Raw genomic sequence first — 22351 nt, 5'->3', positions numbered from 1 at the left:
CCTAGGGAAAAAAGCAGGTGAGAATACCCTTGTAGGGTGGTGGTCAGAGCAGCTGAAACAGGAAGATTAAAGTCAATTATCAATCTCCTAAAGCCTTCAAGTTCTTCATGAAGAAACCTCTTCATTTCTTAGCTACTGTTTAGCAAAAACACCAATGGTCAAATGCAAGCACAGCTTACTGTTCTTTTCTAGTGGATCAAACAACACTCTTTTAAAAAACAGGAAAAAAAGAAAGATCTAAGAGAGTTTCAAAGGAACTCAGAAAGGCATCCATAAGTAAAACGGCCATCCAATACATAAGTTAAATTTAGCATGCTTGGGGCTCAGAGTCCATTTTTAATGCAAAAGCTAGGTTAAACATAACATTGGTATTTTTCAACACCTTTTTTGAGAAATGGTAAGGGATTTTTCTATCACTGCTAATTTACTTAGAAATTATACACTTTCCCAAGTTAAGTCCACCCTTCTAAACATAGGGTATGCTCAAAACATTCAACTGGTACTTTAATCATAAAATAAGACTTCTGGTCTAAATTTATTTTGTTAAATTGCTTTCATCAGTATTCCTTCAAAGCTATCAAGAAAAAATACTTTTTTTCTAAATATGTTAAAATTAGGAAAGAATACATTCCCTAATCACAAACAAAACTAAAACAAAGGAAACTAAAATAAATTTATCATATCATTCAAACACTCTAAACTGCTCCACTCACTACTAGAGGACCAAGCTTAACTAATTCAGCTTTGTAAAAAATTCACAAACTCAGGTTTCAGTTATAGCCATTCAATAAATATCTTACTATTTACCACATGCCACTATGCTACATTCAAAGGAAACAAACTGATGAGCATCCAAGCCAGAAAAAGTGAATGATAATAACTGAAAAGATAATTAGGATATATCCCAATAGTCCTCGTAATATTTATTAACTACTGAGGTGTTTTTTACATACTCCAGAAATTCTCCCATACTCCTCCCACCGGGAACTAGAATGTAGCTCCCCGCCTCTTGAGAATGGGCAGGACTTATGACTCACTTCTAGGAAAACAGTCACTATTCAGCGGAGAAACCTGGTAGGTGCCATCTAAACCAAGTAACCAAAGTTACTATCACCATGTTGAGTTAAAGTTGCCCCTAATAAAGTGATAAGAAAGGCACTTCACTTGTATTCTTCCTCAAAACCCATAACCTTAATCTGAACATGAGAAAATGTCAAACTCAAAATGACAGACAACAGGCCTAATAGCTAAGAGTACTTTTCAAAAATGTCAAAGTCAGGAAAAACAAGGAAAGATATAAAATGGAGGAGACTAACAAGATATGACAACTAAAGGCTCATGGTTATCTTTGGTCGAATCCTAAAACAGAAAACACAAGTAGGAAAACTGGAGATAAATAAAATAAATAAAATAAAATCTGCAGGTTTTTTTTTTTTTAAGATTTTTTATTTATTTGACAGAGATCACAAGCAGGCAGAGAGAGAGGAGGAAGCAGGCTCCCTGCTGAGCAGAGAGCCTGATGTGGGCTCGATCCCAGGACCCTGGGATCATGACCCGAGCCGAAGGCAGAGGCTTTAACCCCCTGAGCCACCCAGGCACCCCCCAAAATCTGCAGTTTAATACCAATTTTTAGTTTTGAGAAATGCATCACAGTTATATAAGATGTTAATATTAAAGGAAGCTGGACGAAGTGTTCCTTTGTATAAAAGGTATTGTCAGCCATCAAAAGAAATGAAATCTTGCCATTTGCAACAATGTGGATGGAACTAGAGGGTATTATACTAAGCAAAATAAGTCAATCAGAGAAAGACATTATCATATGATCTCTCTGATATGAGGAATTTGAGAGGCAGGGTAGGGGGTTGTGGGGGTAGAGAAAGAAAAAATGAAACAAGATGAGATAGGGAGAGAGACAAACTGTAAGGACTCTTAATCTCACAAAACAAACTGAGGATTGCTGGGAGGTAGGGGGTAGGGATAGGGTGGTTGAGTTATGGACACTGGGGAAAGTATGTGCTATGGTGACTGCTGTGAAATGTGTAAGCCTGATGATTCACAGACCTGTACCCCTGGGGCAAACAATACATTATATGTTAATAAAAATAAAATTAAAAAAAAAAAAAGGTACTGTGTTGTGGAAGTAAACTATGCCGATAACACTGTGTAGCATCACACATGGGAAATGTTAATTACTGTCATCAAATATTTCTGATATTGAAGTGCTGATAAGCTACAAGGAATGTTCTCCAACATCTAATTCAGACTCCATCAGAGGTGGATCCTAACTCACCTATATGAAGTCAGATGCCCAACAGTATGTCCAAGACGGTATACAGTATATAAGCAAAAGCAAAAGTATCACCTCATCTGTGTGAAAAGTTACACAGTAAGGCACATAACATATAACATTTACCCAAATTGTTTAAATATTAAACTATTAGGAATACAGTATAAGGAGGAAAATTATTCAAACTTTTCTCCAAGAGAGATTTTTCAACCAAAACATTTGTGTCCTAAGGGTTCCCTAAGTTATAATGATTCCTAAGATAGTATAATTCAAAAAGGGTATCAACCACCACCTTACCAAGAGATCAAAGTTAGCATCCCTAATGGTGTCTTGAAGGTACCATTCTACCCTCTAACAGAATGTAATGAGAAGGATACTTCATCACTGTGAGGTTTTCCCTCAAAAACTTTAACTCTCATCTAACCATGAAAAAATATCAACAAACTCAAACTGAGGGACATTCTAGAGAACACTTATCCAAAAGCTACTCAGATTATGAAAAACCAGGAAAGACTTGAGAAATGATAACAGACCAGAGGGTGCTAACAGGACATGACTATATGCAGTGTGGGATTATGAACTGGATCCCAGAAAAATAAAGGACATTCATGGGAAAAAATGGTGCAATACAGATAAAGTCTGGAGTTCCATTAACAGTAATGTACCTTATGTACCTTGATTTTTTAATTAGATTAATGTACCATGGTAATGTAAGATGATCACATTAGGGGAAGCCTGGTTGAGGGCTACAGAGGAACGTTCTGTATTATCTTTGTAACTTTTTAGTATACCTAAAATGATTCCAAAATGAAAAATTTTTAATTTTTTTATTTATTCATTTAAGAGAGAGCAAGCATGCACACATGCACATAAGCAAGGGGAAGATTGACAGGAGAAAGGGAAGCAGGCTGCCCCCACTGAGCAGGGAGACCAACTTGGGGGCTAGATCCCAGGACCCCAGGATCATGACCTGGCCGAAAGCAGATGCTTAACGGACTGAGACACCCAGGTGCTCCCAAAATAAAATAAAAAATAAAGACTAGAGACAAACTTTATGTTTTATGTGTATGAAGGTTAGCTAGCAGTCATGGATAAACTTTCTTGGAGTAAACACTATCACAAATGAATCCAATTACCAAGCTGAGTTTCCATAAATATGTCAAATGTAACACAAAAAGTCCTGATTAGGTCACACAATTATAAAGAACATGATAATCATCAATTCAGTTAGATCACTACATATACTTAAAAATCTTCAATTCAACAGCCTCTTGCTGCTGAGTTAATAAAACCTACAAGGCTCTTAATGCCATAGTTCCTTGCTTCTCATTCAGCAAGACTTATCAGACACACACTAGATCTCTGAGAGTTGCTAAACAATCCTAAACTCATTCCCACCTCAGGGGTGGCCTTTGCACTTGGTTTTCTTCTACTCCTGGCTCTTCACCCAGCCTATCTTCCCTCCTCTTATCCTTCACCTCAACTGAATATACTTTACCCTTCAGTCAAATATACCTCCATGTCAGAGACTCTTTGAAGGGACCTGCTTAAGGTAGGACACCACCCATTAAAGCATCTGCTTATTTCTCCCAAGGTTCTTAGCGCAACTTGTGATAATTTAGTTAACTGTCTAATGTCTTTCTCCACCACTTGTTCATTTTGTTATCCCTCAGTATCTGGCAAAGTTCCTGAGATAGCTAGCATACAGTAAATAACTGTTTTTTTTTTTAAGATTTATTTATTTGAGGAAGAGAGCGTGCACACAAGAGTACAGGGGAAGGGGGTACAGAGGGAGAGAGAGATTGACTCTCCAGCAGACTCCGCTGAACACGGAGCCCTACACGAGGCTCAATCCCACAACCCCTGAGATCACGACCTGAGCCAAACCAAGACTTGAGGCTAAACCAACTGAGCCATGCAGGTGCCCCAGTATCTGTTAAATTAATGAATCCAGTAAGTTGCAAAAGTTATCACTAACAAAGGGCATAACTGTCTACAGAATCCTTCCCATGAATTGACTATTCCATTCAAAGAGTGAAGAAGATTTCCTTTTATTCCTATTTTTAGATCTTAGGATGTTTGTAATAAAGATCAATCCTGGGACACCTGGGTGGCTCAGTTGGTTAAGCAGCTGCCTTCGGCTCAGGTCATGATCCCAGCGTCCTGGGATCGAGTCCCACATTGGGCTCCTTGCTCTGCAGGGAGCGTGCTTCTCCCTCTGCCTCTGCCTGCCATTCTGTCTGCCTGTGCTCGCGCTCTCTCTCTCTCTCTCATAAATAAAATCTTTAAAAAAAAAAAAAATCAATCCTCTCAATGTTACCAACTAGACTAGACTCCAAGACCTGACCCTTACTGCTTACCTGCTTTATCACACTGACCTCTGTCCCACATTTTTCCTTAAACTCTTCCTTCTGGCTAATCTCTTAAAACAGGCAAATGGAAACTGAAACTACCCTTCAAGTAGTTTGCCCTAACAAGACCTACCACCAGCCCAAACCACTCAGACCACTTTGAGCATAACCCTGAATTTATGCACAGATGGACCATGAAGTGACCTCCAGAATAACTGACAACTACTTTTACCTCATTACAATACTAAAATTTCTGCCCAAAGAGGAGCACAAGCCTCATCTACATAGCAAGCTGTGTATGTAGAGTCACATTTTAAGGTGTATGTACAGCCGTATATCCGCCTCTACACAGAGGACAAGGCTTCCCTCTCTAAACCTTCCTCCTAACCCTAAATAAAAAGAATCCATTCACCCTTGCTCAAGGAGTCATGGCTTTGGAAGTTATTCCCAGTGATCTCCTTATTTGCTACAAATAGTTTCCTTTGTGCAACAATTCCCCTGGTGTAGTTTCTACCTGTGACTCATCAAGGAGCAAACTCATGTTGGTTGGGTTACATTAAGACACAACTAAGAGGGGCGCCTGGGTTAAAGCCCCTCATCAGGCTCTCTGTTCGGCACGGAGCCTGCCTCCTCCCCTCTCTCTCTCTGCCTACTTGACTGTCAAATGAATGAATCTTAAAAAAAAAACAGACACAACTAAGAATATCATTTCACATCTATACCACATCAACTATTCCAAACAATGTATGTATTTTCAAAACGGACTGAATAACTCCATGAATTGAAAAATCTTAAATATTTAGTATTTTAGTAATACTGGTATTGTAAGTGCAGGAATCCCCCTGCTGGTTATCAACAGCTTACATTACTATACCCATCTGCTGTGTAATATGTACCATCATCACAGAACAGGTGCTTTTCACAAACTATTCAAGAGGGAAAGGGATGACAAATTTAATTCTTCTAGAATATTTCAGATATTAAAGTTATTTGATATCTGAAGTCAAACCCTCAAAATGTGTGTATACCCTTGATCTCAATCATTTGGCATTTCTTGCATCTTTTTAGTACTCACTTTTTCATTCTTATTGCTATGCCTACACGTCATTCAAACCCTCTTTATCCACCTGGTTTTCGTGCCTCTAGCCACAAAATATTGATTTTATACTATCACACCTCTGCTGGGGAACCCAAAATGATTCACAGCTGCTTCATGCCCATGCTTCTTTTTCAAGTGTTTAAAGCCTTCCATAATTTGACCCTATCTATTATGTCAGACCATTCCCCCGAACCAAGCTTTTGCTCTAACTGACCCATCTTCTCATTTTTCTCTGCCTGTATCACATGCTTCTTCCTGAATCTGTGCGTCTCTGCTTTTTATATGAGTTCATCTTTCCTGAATCAATGAGTCACATATCCCTAAATTTACAAGTACTTCCCTATCTTCCCAAAATAAGAATGTTACAAACTCCCAGTAAAAAACTTCCCAAGTTCACATGGTTTCCTATTTTTAATACTTTTCTCCCTTGTCTTATCAGGAAGGAGAAAAGGCTATTGATTGCCACTTCCACTCCTTTCACTGCCAAGGGCAGATAAGATATATTAAAAGAAAACCATTACATTTTTAAGTGCCTGTAACCAGGCTTAAAAGTTACACTGGACATGGAAACTTCAAGCCAAATTACAACAGCTATAGGAGTTCTCAAAAATCGAAACAGTAAAAATTAATGAGCACATGGGTACACATACAAAGCATTTTAAATGTGAGTTTTCAAAATGGTACTTAACAATGATTATTATATATTATGGTAAGGACAACCATGTTATATACCATGATATCTTCAATTATTAAATTATCTCTGTTCTCCTCCCTTACTAGTCAAAAATGAATATTTATTTTCCCAACCCAAAATATTTGCTTAAATACATAACAATGATGCCCTTAAACACCTGTGAAAGATTATATAGTAAAGAAAATCAGTGGACAGAGAGTCTCTTGATTTTGATCACTAAAAATTTCATTTATCTACACCAGACAAAAATCTAAAATTTCAAGTACAAAGACAATTTATCAAACAAATTAAATAAATTCTGTGATTGGTATATAATTCATTCATTTGGGTAAAATAGTTCAAATCTTTCCACGAATCCTCAAAGATGTTCATCAAAACCGCTTAATAACAGCATAAAGAAAACCGATATCAGTACTATATTCTCAAAGCATGAAACCCATATTTTAAATGCACATATTTATATCTAACAATAATTAATTCAATTATGTCAAATATCCTTACAGTACTCCACTACCATATGATAAACAAAAGCGTAGGGAGGCCTGGGTGGCTCAGTAGGTTAAGCATCTGCCTTCTGCTGCCTTCCACGATCCCTGGATCCTGGGACTGAGTTCGGCCTGCATCAGGTTCCTTGCTCAGCCGAGAGCCTGCTTCCCTCTCTTCCACTGCCTGCCACTCCCCCTGCTTGTGCACACAAATAACAAATAAATAAATAAAATCTTTGAAAAAAAAATGTGTAATTATGATCCACACAAAAAACTAAAGAGAAGCAAGGTCAGTCAAACTTTGATATTCAACTGCTGTATTTTCAAGCTTTTAATTTTGTATTTAACAGGTTTTCTCATTCTATGGTTCATTTAGCTGTTGAACTTGTACCTCCCTAGAATTTTGGCTTGGACAGAGTCTCTCTTTAAAAAAAAAAGATCTCTTCACAGTGAAAAAAATTATGGTCTAAATCACAAAGATGACAAGAAACCTTAGCAATTTAAATAGACAAGCCTTGAAATAATATCGTGATCAAAGTATCAAGCAGCCTAATAAAACCCAGGTGGCTCAGGCTTATCATATATGGTACTCATTACCACAATTGCACTATTTAATCTACTTCCCGGTGTCAACAAAAACTTTCTGTTATTAATTCCCCCCAGTTATGGATCTGCTTAAGTTACTGCAGTTTTCTGATAAGACAACTCTTCATCCAAAAAATTTTAAAAAGAAAGAGCGGGTATCCTTTTAAATGTTTTAGAACTGGAGCTATGGTGGGAAAAGCCACAGAAACCACGGTGGCTTTATATTATTAGTCATCTATATAAGTGTATGTTAATTCCAAAGAAGGTACCAGATGACTCATGGTTAACACAGTTTTATAAGGGCTCACATGTTTACATCAAAAAGGTAACCATATGCACATAAAAGGAACTATTAGTTATAAACCTCAGATTCAAATAAAGAGATTTATCCACTGACAAAGGTACACAGGTTAGAAACACAGTCAGTTGCTCTCACCCATATAAAACTTTTCCATCACTCATATGATTCTCTGTTGGTTACAATTTGTAAGATTTTGAAGCAATTTTCCTATCTATAGGTCTTACTGACTTTTTTCAGAAGTACTTTAGTCTTTCTCAAGAAACTTTTATAGCATAATTTGTTTCCAAAAAGATTCCATTTAGGCACAGTAAACATGCTAGGAATATTACATCGACCTCAATACTGGTGCCAAACATGAAGCAGCAAAAAGATTATAACCAAAGATAGAGAATAAGAAAAGGATAGCACAATCATAGTTACAGCCCCCAGATTTCCTAGTCGGTCTCAACCATAGGTACACATCATGACATCCAAAAGGTAAACTGTGAGAGGTGTACACGCCGCACACCTCCAGTTCACAGGCGGCTGGCTGTACTGGTCACAAAGGAAAACCACTAACTGCTCCGTGTTTCGTTAGTGGCACCCAGCGTTCACATGGATTCCTTACAACTAACTAACGATCCATTTCCTTTCCATGCTTTCTTCTCTTTCATTTGGCTTGTGCAGATGGCAGTCACAGCAGATTGGAAACAGTGCGCAACACACTACTTAACCATGCTGTGTACTCAGTAAAGACGGAAATTCACATGACAGTCTTTATCACTACTAAGTCATCTGCAATGCGTTCTAGAAAGTTTTCCTGTGTCAGTCAACACTGATTTCCTAAGTTAAGTTAAACCACCTATTCAACCTATTGTTTGTAATAGCATTCAGTGGCATTTAATATGAACTACTTTCCTCCCTTAATCTACCTAGATTAATCTGTAATTACTTTCTTCATTCCACTTAGCAAAATATTAGAAGCTATGATTTCAGTATTTAAATGGGTTTCTATTGTCTGAGCTGAATATATATATTCAACCAACATTAATTTCTGTTGACCTGAAGGTTGGAATTGCCCTTTATTTTTATTTAATAGCTAGTATACACACAGAAACTTGGGAAACTTCCTAAAGTTTAACGTTAAATTCAAACAATCATTTGATTTCAGTAGTGTTGACAGTAACTGATAACACTAACAAGTAAACTTTTAAGTAAATACATCATGACTGAGGCCCTGGGTGGCTCAGTGGGTTAAGGTTAAGAGTCTGCTTTCAGCTCAGGTCATGATCCCAGGATTCTGGGACTGAGCCCCACATTGGACTCTCTGCTAAACAGGGAGCCTGCTTCTCCCTCTCCCTATGCCTGCTGCTCCCCTTGCTTGTGCTCTCCCTCTCTCTGTCAAATAATTAAATAAAATCTTAAAAAAAAAAAATACATCATGCCTACAAGTTACAATTGCAGACATCCATATCACTTACAGTGATTTTGACAAAACACTGGGATTATTAACAATCTTCCTAAACTGTAGTGGATTATACTTTTCATGTTGGGGTTTCTAGTTCTGAATTTGCTACTAATTTCAAACTTGGGCCTCTCTGAGCCCCAGTCTCCCATCCGTTAAAAGAATTACAGAAGTTCCTGTTGTGATCTACTCTGCGAATGTGAAAACTGAGGCTGGAGAGACCCAGGATTTCAATTAGAAGTAAGCCAGAACTTTACCTGAACTTTAGCCAGAACTCAGTCTAAATGAACTCCCCTGTATGCCTTTCAAAAAAGTCTGCAAGATCTATGAATGATTTTAGAAATTAACTAGGACTATAATAGTATTTATGTATACACACATCAATTCCACGTATGTGAAACTGGCTATTATTTTTTATCAGGCTGCCCACAGAATAAAGAGACAATTAGAAAGAAATTCAAGCCTGGATTCTGACAAAACATCAGAGTCTCACTGCTAGTTATAGTTATGTCAAATATCTCCTAAAGGAACATGAAAATAACCCAGATATGGTTTACAGTGATCTTAGTATTTCATATTATGACCATACCAATCCATTCCTCATGTGATCACCAGAGAAAATGGCTAAAACCCATCAAAGTATTATGTCAGCACTCTTCATAAAACCTTTCACTCTCTTCTGGTACTAAATATTTTTAGTGTTTTATCTTGACTATGTTTTCAGAGCAGTAGTGGTGATGGGAGTGATAGAAGAAATTTTAAATCTAAGGAAAATAATTCACATTACCAAAAGAGTCTTGGTAATAGACTTTTTAAACCAAGTATAATTATTTACAGAATAAATTACTGACAGAAAAGCTTTCATCTAAAATTCTGGAGTTGCAGGGCGCCTGGGTGCCTCAGTGGGTTAAGCCACTGCCTTCGGCTCAGGTCATGATCCCAGGGTCCTGGGATCAAGCCCCGCATCGGGCTCTCTGCACAGCGGGGAGCCTGCTTCCCTTCCTCTCTCTGCCTGCCTCTCTGCCTACTTGTGATCTCTGCCTGTCAAATAAAAAAATAAAATCTTTAAAAAAAATAAAAATAAAAAAATAAAATTCTGGAGTTGCTACTAAATGAGATCAAAAGTAAAAATAAAATATTTTCACTATGAAAGTAAAGAATACATGATGATGTATAAATTTTTAGGAACAAAATTACTTTAACAAAACTACAGGAACACCCCAAATTGCAAACCTGGAGATATAGATTTGCCACTATACACTTATAAACCCAAATCATTCTTCAACTACACAAAAATATTTTCTAGACACTTTCAAGAGCAACTTAATCTTTATTTTATACTCATAATCTAATTCACTAAAATGAAGTGCTAACAAATCTTCCCATGTTTCAAGTCAAATATATGCTTAGAATAGCTAAGTTCTTTAAATAATAAACACTTCAGAAAACATCCTTAGTAGAAATACATGTACACAACAGCCAGTAGAAATGCCTGGCAGCTGGTTCCCACTGAAATACTGATTTGATGAAATGAATAACAAAGGAATAAAGAAAAGGAAAGGGGAAAGTAAAGAGAGAGCAGATAAGCTTGGAAACCACAGTGGCTTGAGGAGGAGGGCTGCTGCTGCTCTGCTGCCTGCTGGGGTTAAAAGCATGCTGCAAGTCCAAAGAGCCCCACATAGGACTCTGCTGCCGGACTCCCACAGCCAGTTGCCAGTTGTGGGATTAGTAACCTGCCATCAAAAATGATCTCTATTAAGTCAGTACCATCAAATTCTAAAAAACAGTCATTAGACAGATAATATTTCTGCAAACACCACTGGAATAGTTCTGTGATCTTCTTACCAATCAAGTGGGGAAGAAAGGTTGTCTGTATTAAAATGTCTACAGGTTCCATGTTAGAGAAAATAAAGGGTGAATGTGTATGGGGCTGAGGGTAGTGGGAGATGTAGGGTTGCATTATAATGCATTAAGTAACCATTATATTGTTACTTACACCAAAATAAAGGTTCCCTTTATTTTCAAATATACTAGAAAGCATCTAAAATGCACTGGGTAAAAATTACTACCCAAAGTAAAAGCAGCATATAACCCCCAAGGTGGAAAGAGATAAAGGTATGAAACCACCACTCAGGAAGTGGTAATAGGTAAGCCGTGAGAGTAATTGAAAATGTATAAAAGTTTCAAGCTTTATGAAAATTCCACCTAGTGAGATAAGCTGGTTAGCATTTCTGGGCAAGATAGGAAGCAAGCTCAACTGTGTTGCTTAGGACAATTTTTGGAAAAACAGAAACAGCAAGGATCTTTGGTTACACACTGTAACTGTGGTTTTTTGACATTTTAATTAATGCCAAACAGTTCATTTTTAATGGTTATTACCTTAAAGTTCAGTAATAAACTCAAATATCTAAACCTAAAGTTGTTGTGGTTCAAAAGTAAGACAATTTTTATTTAATTAAAATGTAAACCACTGGGAATAGTAATTTAAGGATTACACTTTTAGACTTGGGAAACTTAGGAATTTTAAATACTATTTAAGTACTGGATCCACCTGTAATTTTCAAATCTTAAAGTATTACTTTAAGTCTGCACAAAATTTGAACACGTTTTACTTGGCTTCTTTCCAAACCATAGCACTTACACTTTAGGGACCAAGGGAGGGTATAGTGTAAAGCGCTTTAATTTCTTTAAGCATAAAAATCTTTTACCTTGACCACATTTTCAATAGTATATATTCTTCCATGCACAGGAATTTCTCAACTCATTTAAAAGGGAAAAAACCTGTATTTTAAAACATTAAATAAATGCAACATATTTCTTCAAACTTTTAAAAGCTAGACGTTATTCCTACTTTAACATCTTAAGACACCCAAAGTAAAGGAACAAAAAAGGCATAAAAACATTGGGATTGAGGCTTCACATTTGGATTGTATGTCTCATATTCTAATCACCTTAATAAACCAAAGACTAAACATATAAAGTAAGACTCTTGAGTTAGTTTCAAATCGCAAGCCACAGGCTTTCTGAGCAATCAAAATAACTTAAGTAAGCAATAATCTAAAGTTCATTGCCCTGAATATTCAGTGATAAGCCATTAAATACGAATGGTTTAACATTTTCAAAATACTACTATGAATATCAAAAAAGAGATCAGTACCCAGGAGAATTATATAATTCAGTGTACAGATTTTCTCTAGTTACCTACCTACACACTGTTTCATTTAAAATGAAATATATATGAAATGTTTTATTAAATATTTACAATTCATTAAATATTGTATTAAATATTTATTAAATATTTTAAATAGAGCTAAGTGCAGCATGCGTCCTAGGTTTCTATAAACATGGCACTAAATTATTGTCAGGAGTCCTTTATGTATCAAAACAGCCTAGAAAGCAAAAACAGCTTCCCTACCTGGATATGAAATCAACAACAAAATCTGAAAAATATTGTCAAGGAACATAATTATCACTGAACAATAAAGATGCCAAGTTAAATATATATTAAATAATTTGTTCTTTGTCTCTAGAGATGCTTGTTATTCATGAGGGCCCAGAAATGTGAGTACTTCCAACAAACTCACAAGATACAATTTCCTTAAAAATCACTTAAAATACAAACAACACCCACTTACAAAATCAAACTTCACCTCTCCTATGAAGTCATCGCCAAAAGGAATTAGTAGCTCGTACCTGAGTGTTCCCATCACTTTTTGTCCTCCTTCACTCTAGACTTCTATCAAGTCTGCTTCACAATTCTTTATACATCTCTCCCACTTAAAATCGTTCAAAGCAGTAACCAGGATTTCCTATCTTTGGATCTTTTCCACCACCCATTCATGTAATTTGCTGAATAAATGTCGAAATGAATTACTAAGAACTAATTTTTTTTCTGAGATATTTGAAACATTTTATCATACCTCTTAATGATCTGAGGTCACAAAGTAAACATCCTCCTACTTCTCTAATAAGGTTCAAAACACACTCCAAACGGTCTGTATATATTTCTAATATTTGCACCAAGAAAAGCTCTTTGAAAAAAGTGCAGAACAGGATTTTTTTAAAAAGTGAATCTGTCGAACAGATCACAATGATCACTGATTATTCACAGATAGAAAATAATACAAAATAGTAAGTAAACATCATATCCTGTCACAAAATGTCCCTATCTGCGTTTAAAAAAAAAAAATACGAAAGCTTTCTCTATCCTGATTCAACTCTTCCTGGAACCCAAAGGCAATACAAAGCCGAAACCGTAATTATTGGGGAGATTTCAAGCAGTTCTGCCCTGGGTGTGGACTACAGGCAAACCAAGAAGAAAGAGAAGGAAAGTGAGAGTTCAGGAAGCAAGTGATTAAGCAGAGATTTTCCCCAATGCAAACTATGGCTTATTTACATAGAGAGTGTTCCAAATAAGGTAGCTAGATAAAACCTACTCTCTCTGAAGCCAGTGATAGAAAAATAAAACACCTATGCATGAAAAATTACTCCCAGTACATCTTATGGTAAATTACATTTTTGCCAATTCGTATTTAACCTTTGAAAAGTCTGTTTAATACTCTATATGACTGCTTTTCTCTTGGAAGTTTAATGATAACAAAATAATTATATTTAATAGTCTAAAGTAGTATCTCTTGTCCTAATGCCAAACTTGAATAAAAAATAATTTTCAAGTACCTGAAAATGGACAAAAAAGCCAAAAGCTATCTGTGTGTCTATATCACGTCAATGTAGAATTACTTCAGAAATTCTACATGCCACACACGTTCATACTGTCTGAGTAAGTGAGGCATCATTTCATTCCCCTAACTGCATTTTAGCAGTACAATATAGTCTTCATGCTTCGTTTCTGAAGAAAACTTATTTGAAGTCTAAGGATCATCCTTTGAACGGACTTAAAGAGAGAATAAAAAATCTGTCCATTCCAAATATGAAAATTATGGATTTGGCTCCAATGCAGAATAAAGTAAGCTTCTTATATCACCTGCAATATTAAATTGATTTAGTCTGCTGAAAAATAAGACAGTGAGTTATTGGATCTGTGTTTAATTCAGCGCACTTTATAACATATCTAAGGAATTCAGTTGTATAAAACAGTATCTGAATCTTATCAGATGAAAATATTTTTCCCTTTTAGCAAGCCTCGGGTTGTATGTCTGAGAAAACAAATTAGTCTCCAGTTCTCCTAAGCTTGATAATAGTGCCCCCTAATGGGAATTTTAATATGAGTCTTTCTACTCAGTTTTTAAAAAGCATATATTCTCTAATATGAGCAAGTTATCTTGCTTTTAACTACAAAGTAAATACTGTAATATAAGTATATCACGATTTAAGCTACTTAAGGGAGAGTTATCACATGTGAAAAAACAAAATGTGAATTCATGGAGAGAAACAAAAAAAAAATTCAAGCCACAACAGTTTCCTTGGTTTTCAATCACCCTATTGTAACATAATCCAAGGCAGCACTGATCTCATAAAGAAATTATCCTTCAGCTATGTGTCTAGTACTGAGTAAGTGAGCAATTAACATGTGCTAAATGAAAGGTAGTACAGAGTCAGGAAAAAACTAGTTCAGAACTGAAGTCATTCAATGTCACACAGGTCTAAGTATAGAGCTGAGATTCCCACCCAAGTTTTTTGGCTTCATACCATTCATTACCTTTCCATAATACAGGCATACCCTGCTTTTGGAAGTTTGCGGTATACCACTTCATTTTTCTGAAAGACCTACTGAAAGAAATCCAAAGAGAATTTTCACTTAAAAAAAAAAAAAAGACAAAAAGCAAAAATAACATTCGGCATTTGTTCTGTGGTGAGCTGTTAGAGGCAGCACACATGCCAAGGAGCGAGAGTGGCCCTGACAATCTTCCCCAGCAGCAAGCCGCCATAGTTCTGAACTGTGCCTGTGAGCATCTGTGCTTTATATCTTGAATTTTCTTGTGCATCCATCAGCAAGATGTGTACTAAGGTACAAGAAAAGCCTAACAGAAGTTATTTTTGGGGTCTGGGAATGCTCAAATGTTTTTCCATATAAATTAATGGTAACTGCTTCTCCGCTTTGTGACAAAGGTTTCATAAAAACACTCTACTGTCACACAAACCTGTACCTGGCTCACAAATCTGCAACTGAATTAAATGTTTTTCTTCCCTAATATCTATAGACAGTTCCCCAAACATCAACAACTCAGTGGGGGTTGGGGTAATGTAAAGGAAAAGTTCAACAACTCAATGGGAGGTGGGGGGGGATAAAAGAAAAATTCATTAAAATAAAGGAAAAAGCTACATCTTCTGATACTTTCCAGATGCACCAGTAAAACATATACCCATTAATACAGTGTTTTTATTACAATGACCACAATACATTCCGGACTCACAGTCCATGTTAAGGACAACAGTTAGAAGAAATAACCAACAAACAAAAAGTCCTCTATTTATGATAGAAAGAGACTACCAATTACCTTCTTCTTTAACCTTAAGAGAGGAAAAATAACATATATAAACACACACACACACACATACTAAAAAAACTGGTCAAACTTTCTTAATGGGCTGGACAGTTAAAAAAAAAAAAAATTCAGGTTTGTTGCCCATATGGTCTCTGTCACAACTAGCCAGCTATGCCACTGTAGCAGGAACACAGCCACAGAAAATACATAAATGAATAGGCATGGCAGCGTTCCAATAAAACTTTACATGCAGAAGCAGGCCCACAGATTGTAGCTTGTCAGCCCTTAATTTAAAACATTTCACTCGGGGGCCACAGATTAAAAAATCTCTACTTTCCATGAGGCACCAAAACAAAATCAAAGAAATAAACAAACACCTAAGCAACTCAAAATATGTAATCATTAAAATTACAAAATATTTAGTGAGAACTTTACTTCCATAAGGTGAAAGGTGAAAAAAGGTTCTTTCTCTAAACAAATACTAGTTTTAGAAGGCATAAGTAACAGAAAAGGAGTATGTAAAACAATGGGTGTTTAGAATGATTTAAAATAATCAACATGCAGGGCTCTTCTATTCCAAGATATATCCATATAATGAGAAAATTTAGCTTTTACCTAGGTTTGATAAAAATCTAATGATGGCTACATAGTAAAGCCTATTCAGGTAAATAAATAAATAATGTGAGAAAACCTAAAATTCCTAATTCCAGACTGACTAAATAAGAGTAGGAAGAAATAAAGAATAATATCGCAGATTTTTCACATGCATAAGAAAAATGGTAAATCCTACTCGCTTCTAAAGATAAATCAAGAAAAACAAATTTAGTTGTTTTACCCAAAGAGCAGATTTCACTTACAAAATAATGACGCTCCCCATTCTATATCCTTTAAACACTGGCTTCCACTTCACTAAGTGTCCAAAAGCAACAACAGGAAAATCATGAGACTTGGAATCAGACAGAGAAAGATTTCAAGCCCTGTTCTAGAAATTCCCAGTTAAATGATTTTTGACAAGTTATTTGTCTTATTGAGGATCAGTTTGCTAATATGGAAAATGGGACTGATAAAACCTTCAAATGTGCAGAATAACAACTAATTATAGGCAATGTACATACAGTACACAGCACGCAATGTCCAGCAATTTTATTATTTAACACTAAATTGAAGTCCATATTGTTAAAACTTTTTAATGAGCTTCTTAAAGTACGTGTTCATAAAATAGCGTACTAGTCAATTACCTGAAAGCCTGTAAGAGAAGTCAGCATCCAGTGATCAAGATCTAAAATTAATAATACATTTTGCTTTGTGCACCTGCCATAATTGCACGAACATGATTTCTTACACAAATTCTAAACTGAGATTTTTAAAAGACAAAAGTAATTATCTGAGATAACTATGTGACAATATAAACTGTTCCGGAAAGGATTCCACTCCCAACTATGCCACTAACACACTGAGTAAGCCACTTCAAGTGAACCCCTCAGACTCATCACTCCCAAAAAAGCTATGTTAGCAATCCCTTGTCTTCTTCAGTCTTCTAGCTCTAAGAGTTATTACTGCAACATAAGTAAGCCTCTCCATATATGCTAGTAAATAAAGGAACTGAGATATCCTAATACTGCCAGAATGGAGGGCAGAGAAATCCCAATCGTAATCTGATAGCATTACAGTAGTTCAGATGAATTATTACAGTTTAGATGAAACAAGGAGAGCTTGGCCAGCTTAAAAACAAAAAGGTACATATTGCACAAGTTTTTAAAAATATAAATACTCGGGGCACCTGGGTGGCTCAGTGGCTTAAAGCCTCTGCCTTCAGCTCGGGTCATGATCTCAGGGTCCTGGGATTGAGCCCCACATTGGGCTCTCTGCTCAGCAGGGAGCCTGCTTCCTCCTCTCTCTCTCTCTGCCTGCCTCTCTGTCTACTTGTGATCTCTGTCTGTCAAATGAATAAATAAAATCTTAAAAAAAAGAAAAATACAAATACTCAGTGCCTAGGATAAAATAGCCTTGGTTAGTTTCTAAAGATAGTACTTTAAGGAAAAATTTATTTTTGTAGACCAAACTGCAATATCAAGGTACTAACCTTAGCAAGAACATGTTCAGTATCTATTATATCTTCAAGGTACTATGAGTATGTGAAATCAAATTACATAAGTAACATTTTATCCAAGTGAAAAGTCATCAGTTAAAAGTTGCATAGAAAACAAATCACAAAAAGAAATATTTTTTAAAATCTCATTAACAATAGCACCAAAATGAATAAAACACCTGGGAATATAACTTGTATGCTGAAAACTACCAAACAGCTGGAAGAAAGTAAAGACAACACCTGTGTTTATAGACTGAAGATTTAATATTGTTAAAATGTCCTTATTACCCAAAGTGATCTACAAATTCAATGTAGTCCCTATCAAAATCCCAATGGCATTTTTATGGAAATAGGGAAAAAAAAAATCCTAAAATTCATATGGAATTTCAAAGAACCCTAGAGAGCCAAAATCTTGAGAAAGAAAAACAAAGCCGTGTGCCTCACACTTCCTGATTTCAAAATATACTACATAGCAACAGTAATCAAAGCAGTATGGTACCAGCATAAAATTCCCAGAGGATAATGGAAGACGCTTCCTATCATTGGTCATGGCAATAATTCCTTGCACACTACACCAAAAGCACTAACTACAAAAGCAAAAACCAACAATATCGATTACATCAAACTAAAAAGATTCAGCAAAGGAAACACTCAACAGAGTAAAAAATTAACCTAACAGAATGGGAGAAAATATCTGCAAACCACACATATGATAAGGTGTTAATATCCAGAAGGTACAAAGACCTTCTTCGACTCATCAACAATAATCCTAAAAACCGGCAAAGGACCTTAACAGACATTTCTTCAAATACGGAGAGATAACTTGAAAAGATGCTCAACATCATTATCTATCAGGGAAATGGAAATCAAAATCAACAATGAGATGCTACCTCACACCTGTTAGAAGGATCACTATCAAAAAAATAAATAAATAACCAGAAAATAACAAATTTTGGAGAGGATATGAAGAAATCAGAACCCCTGCACACTGCTAGTGGGGAATGTAAATTGATGTAACCTCTATGAAAAACAGTATGAAGTTCTTCACTAAATTAAATATATAATTACTATATGATCCAGCAAATCCCATTTCTGGGTGTGTGTGTGTGTGTATATATATATATATACATATATATATATATATATATCCAAGAGAACTGAAAACAGGACCTGGGAGAGGTATCTGCAACATTATTCAAAAGAGCCAAGAAATGGAAATAAACTAAATATTTATCAACAGACAAATGGATAAAGTGGTATATATACACCACTGAATATTATTCAGCCTTAAAGAAAGGATATCCTGTCAAATGCTAGAACATGGATGAACCTCGAGAACATTAAGCTAAACTAAGTGAAATAAGCCAGTCTCTAAAAAGACAAATATTGCATGATTTCACTTTTATGAAGTATTTAAAGGAGTCAAACTTTTAGAAACAGAAAGCAGATGGGACACCTGGCTGGCTCAGTCAGTGGAGTGTGTGATTCTTGATCTCAGGGTCATGGGTTCTGAATTCTATACTTTGAGTGTAGAGATTACTTAAATATAAAATATTTTAAAAAAACAAAAAGGAAGCAAGGAAGCAAGCAAGTAAATAAGCAGAATGGTGGTAGCCAGAGGCTGGCAAGGGAGAAAAGAAGAGGAATTGGTCAAAGGATGTAGAGTTTCAGTTTTTTCAAGATGAAAAAGTTCTAGAGATCTGTTCCAGAACAACCTGCGTACAGTTAACACAGTATACCTTACACTCAAAAATGGTTTAGGATGGTAAATTATACTACTTGTTCTTACTATAATAAAAAAACGTTATACAGAAAATGACCCTTCAGCGTTCAGACAAGTGGGAAATTATTTTTAACTAGATTTTTTAAAAAAATCTCTCAAGTTATTGACCTTAGCCTTTGGTGTGAACTTTAGTAATGGCCTTTGCTAACACAACAATTATACCTGCAGTGCGCCACACACATGCACGCACATACACACAAAGACCTCCTGAAATTCTCAGTGTTTTATTTCTGAAATCGATAGTTAAACTCATCTTCTTAAAAGTCAAGTCAAAATACTACAGAAGAAAATGAATGCTGGACACACAATGCTGATCCCTATCCTTCACAGTGTAAGTTATTTGAAAGCTGGTTTCATCATGGGAAAGTTAAGCACAGCTCCTATCCAAATTACTAAAATCAGAATCTCAAATTCCAATTAAGGCCAAACTAATGAAGTTTTTTTATATAAATCTTCATTTCAAAGAATTTGCATAATTTTTTCAAGAAACTCAGTAATCAAGGGAACTAGGCTGGCCTGACCCCCAATATGAGATAATCAAAGGTTATGGTGAGAACTATATTAAAAACCATTTATGGAGGCGGCGCCCAGGTATTTCAGTCCATTAACCGTCCAACTCTTGATTTCGGTTCAGGTCGTCGTTCTCAGGGTCACGGGATCAAACCCAACACTGGGCTCTGCATCTGGCACAGAGCCTGCTTCAGACTCTCTTACTCCTCCCTCCTGTGCCTCTGCTCACTCCATGCATTCTCTCCCTCTCCAAAATAAAAATAAATAAAATATCTCAAAAAAATTAAAAATAAAAACCATTTGTTTGCATTGCAAAGACACATGAAAGGAGTACCCTTACCTTCATCAAAGTCAGCATCATCTTCTGTGTGTTGTGGGAAAGGAAAGCAGTTGGTAATTTCAAGACGATCTTCTACAACCAAGCCCAAAAGCACTCCTTGAACCACTTCAGTTCCTTGTCCTTCCTCCTGATAATGTTTTATTATTTTTAATACCACCTAAAATAAAATAACAGAAGTGAGCTTAACAACCATCCTTACAGTTTATATTTCATTTCAAAGGAAAAAATGAACCATACTATGGGTTTGCAAAAATCACAAAATTATATAATAGAACTAAGTTTCTTATGAATCAATTCCTTTACTCTGTTACAAATAATAAAACTCACATAATCTAAATGTATATCTGTAACTTCTGGAGTTTGAAGACATGTCAAAAATGTCCACGTACAGCACTCATGACCTTCAGGTCAAGGCTTCCAAAAGGTCTGGCATCCAAGAGCTCCTTCAAACAGTATTACCTCAATCCAAAGTTACTACAGAGGAAGTGCTCCTATTAGTGTCTGTTAACAGCATGATAATTTCCTGACAGAGATGATAAAACCATCAATAACACACAGAGATAAAAAACTCAATTACCTGAAAACCTGAAAGCAGACTGTTCCCTTGACAATTTCTCAATACCTCAACATGGTTCCTGAACAGAGTATCTCATTATTCTAAAGAAGCAACAATGGGAACGTTTGGTAACAAAGAAAACAAAACAAAGACTCTAGCACCACCTGATTTTCCTCAACCAAGATACACCACATAACCTCTAATGGAAAACTGGCTCTTACATTACTCTGTCCTTTAACATTTCCATAAAGATAAAGTGGTAACACTTTAAGGTTAGAATACTTTAAAAGTTCACAATACCAATAATCATTAGTTATAACTCCTAGAAAATAAGCTTTTTAATATATTAAGTGCTTTGAATGGCACTTGGCACACAGTATTTAGTAACAGTACTATTAACAGTATTTAGTATAAACACATGGCCTGAAGACTAAAGGGCAACACAATCTAAAATACAGTAAGTCCTCAGAAGGAAAAATAAGTCTAACAAAAATATGCTAATTAGTATTTCTTGATTAGTGTTTTACTTAAAACACATTTTGACAAAAATTAATCATCAAAAACCAGTTAACTAAAAGGTTACAATCAGTGAACATTATGTGCTAGGCAACATTCTAATTATTTCATGTGTATCATCCAATCATGTAATTCTCAGAACTATGTTAAGAGAAAGGAATATAATCATTCTACAAGTAAGACAACGAAAGCAGTGGGACACCTGGGTGACACAGTCAGCTGAGCATCCGCTCTTGGTTATAGCTCAGGTTGAGATCTCGGGCTCATGAGATCAAGCCCCATATGTGGCTCCAAGTTCAGCGAGGAGTCAGCTTAAGACTGTATCTCTCCCCCCCTTTGCCCCTCCCCCTCTCACTTTTCTAAAATAAATATTTTTTTAACTTCACTTTCTATTTATTTTTTTATTATCATACAATGTATTATTTGATTCAGGGGTACAAGTCTGTGATTCACCAGTCTTACACAATTCACAGCACTCACCATAGCACATACCCTACCCAAATCCATCACCCCGCCACCACATCTCACCCAGCCCCCTCCCCTCCAGCAACCCTCAGTTTGTTTCCTGAGATTGAGTCTGTTATGGTTTATCTCCCTCTCTGGTTTCATCTTGTTTCATTTTTCCCTCCCTTCCCCTATGATGCTCTGTCTTGTTTCTCAAATTCCTCACAGAGAGACCATAAGATAATTCTTTCTCTGACTGACTTATTTTGCTTAACATAATACCCTCTAGTTCCATCCAATCGTTGCAAATGGCAAGATTTCGGGTTTTTTATGGCTGCATAATATTCTTGTGTGTGTGTGTGAGAGAGAGAGAGAGAGAGAGAGACAGACAGACAGACAGACATCTTTATCCATTCATCTG

At 36.0% G+C, this 22351-nt stretch overlaps 1 protein-coding gene across 1 annotated transcript in view; it reads right to left on the bottom strand.

Annotated features, from left to right (window-relative positions):
- Window positions 1–22351, bottom strand: part of EIF3H (eukaryotic translation initiation factor 3 subunit H) — a 101585-nt gene that overhangs the window by 53175 nt on the left and 26059 nt on the right. The window contains exon 2 of the mRNA XM_032858440.1: window positions 20415–20571. Coding sequence (XP_032714331.1) covers window positions 20415–20571 — 157 coding nt within the window. The remainder of the gene's footprint in view (window positions 1–20414; window positions 20572–22351) is intronic.

This window comes from Lontra canadensis, unplaced genomic scaffold (genome assembly GCF_010015895.1).
Source record: "Lontra canadensis isolate GAN:19392208 unplaced genomic scaffold, GSC_riverotter_1.0 scaffold15, whole genome shotgun sequence".
Classification (NCBI taxonomy): Eukaryota; Metazoa; Chordata; class Mammalia; order Carnivora; family Mustelidae; genus Lontra; species Lontra canadensis.
Note: the sequence above shows the minus strand (reverse complement) of the source record. Positions and strands in the feature narration are given on the sequence as shown.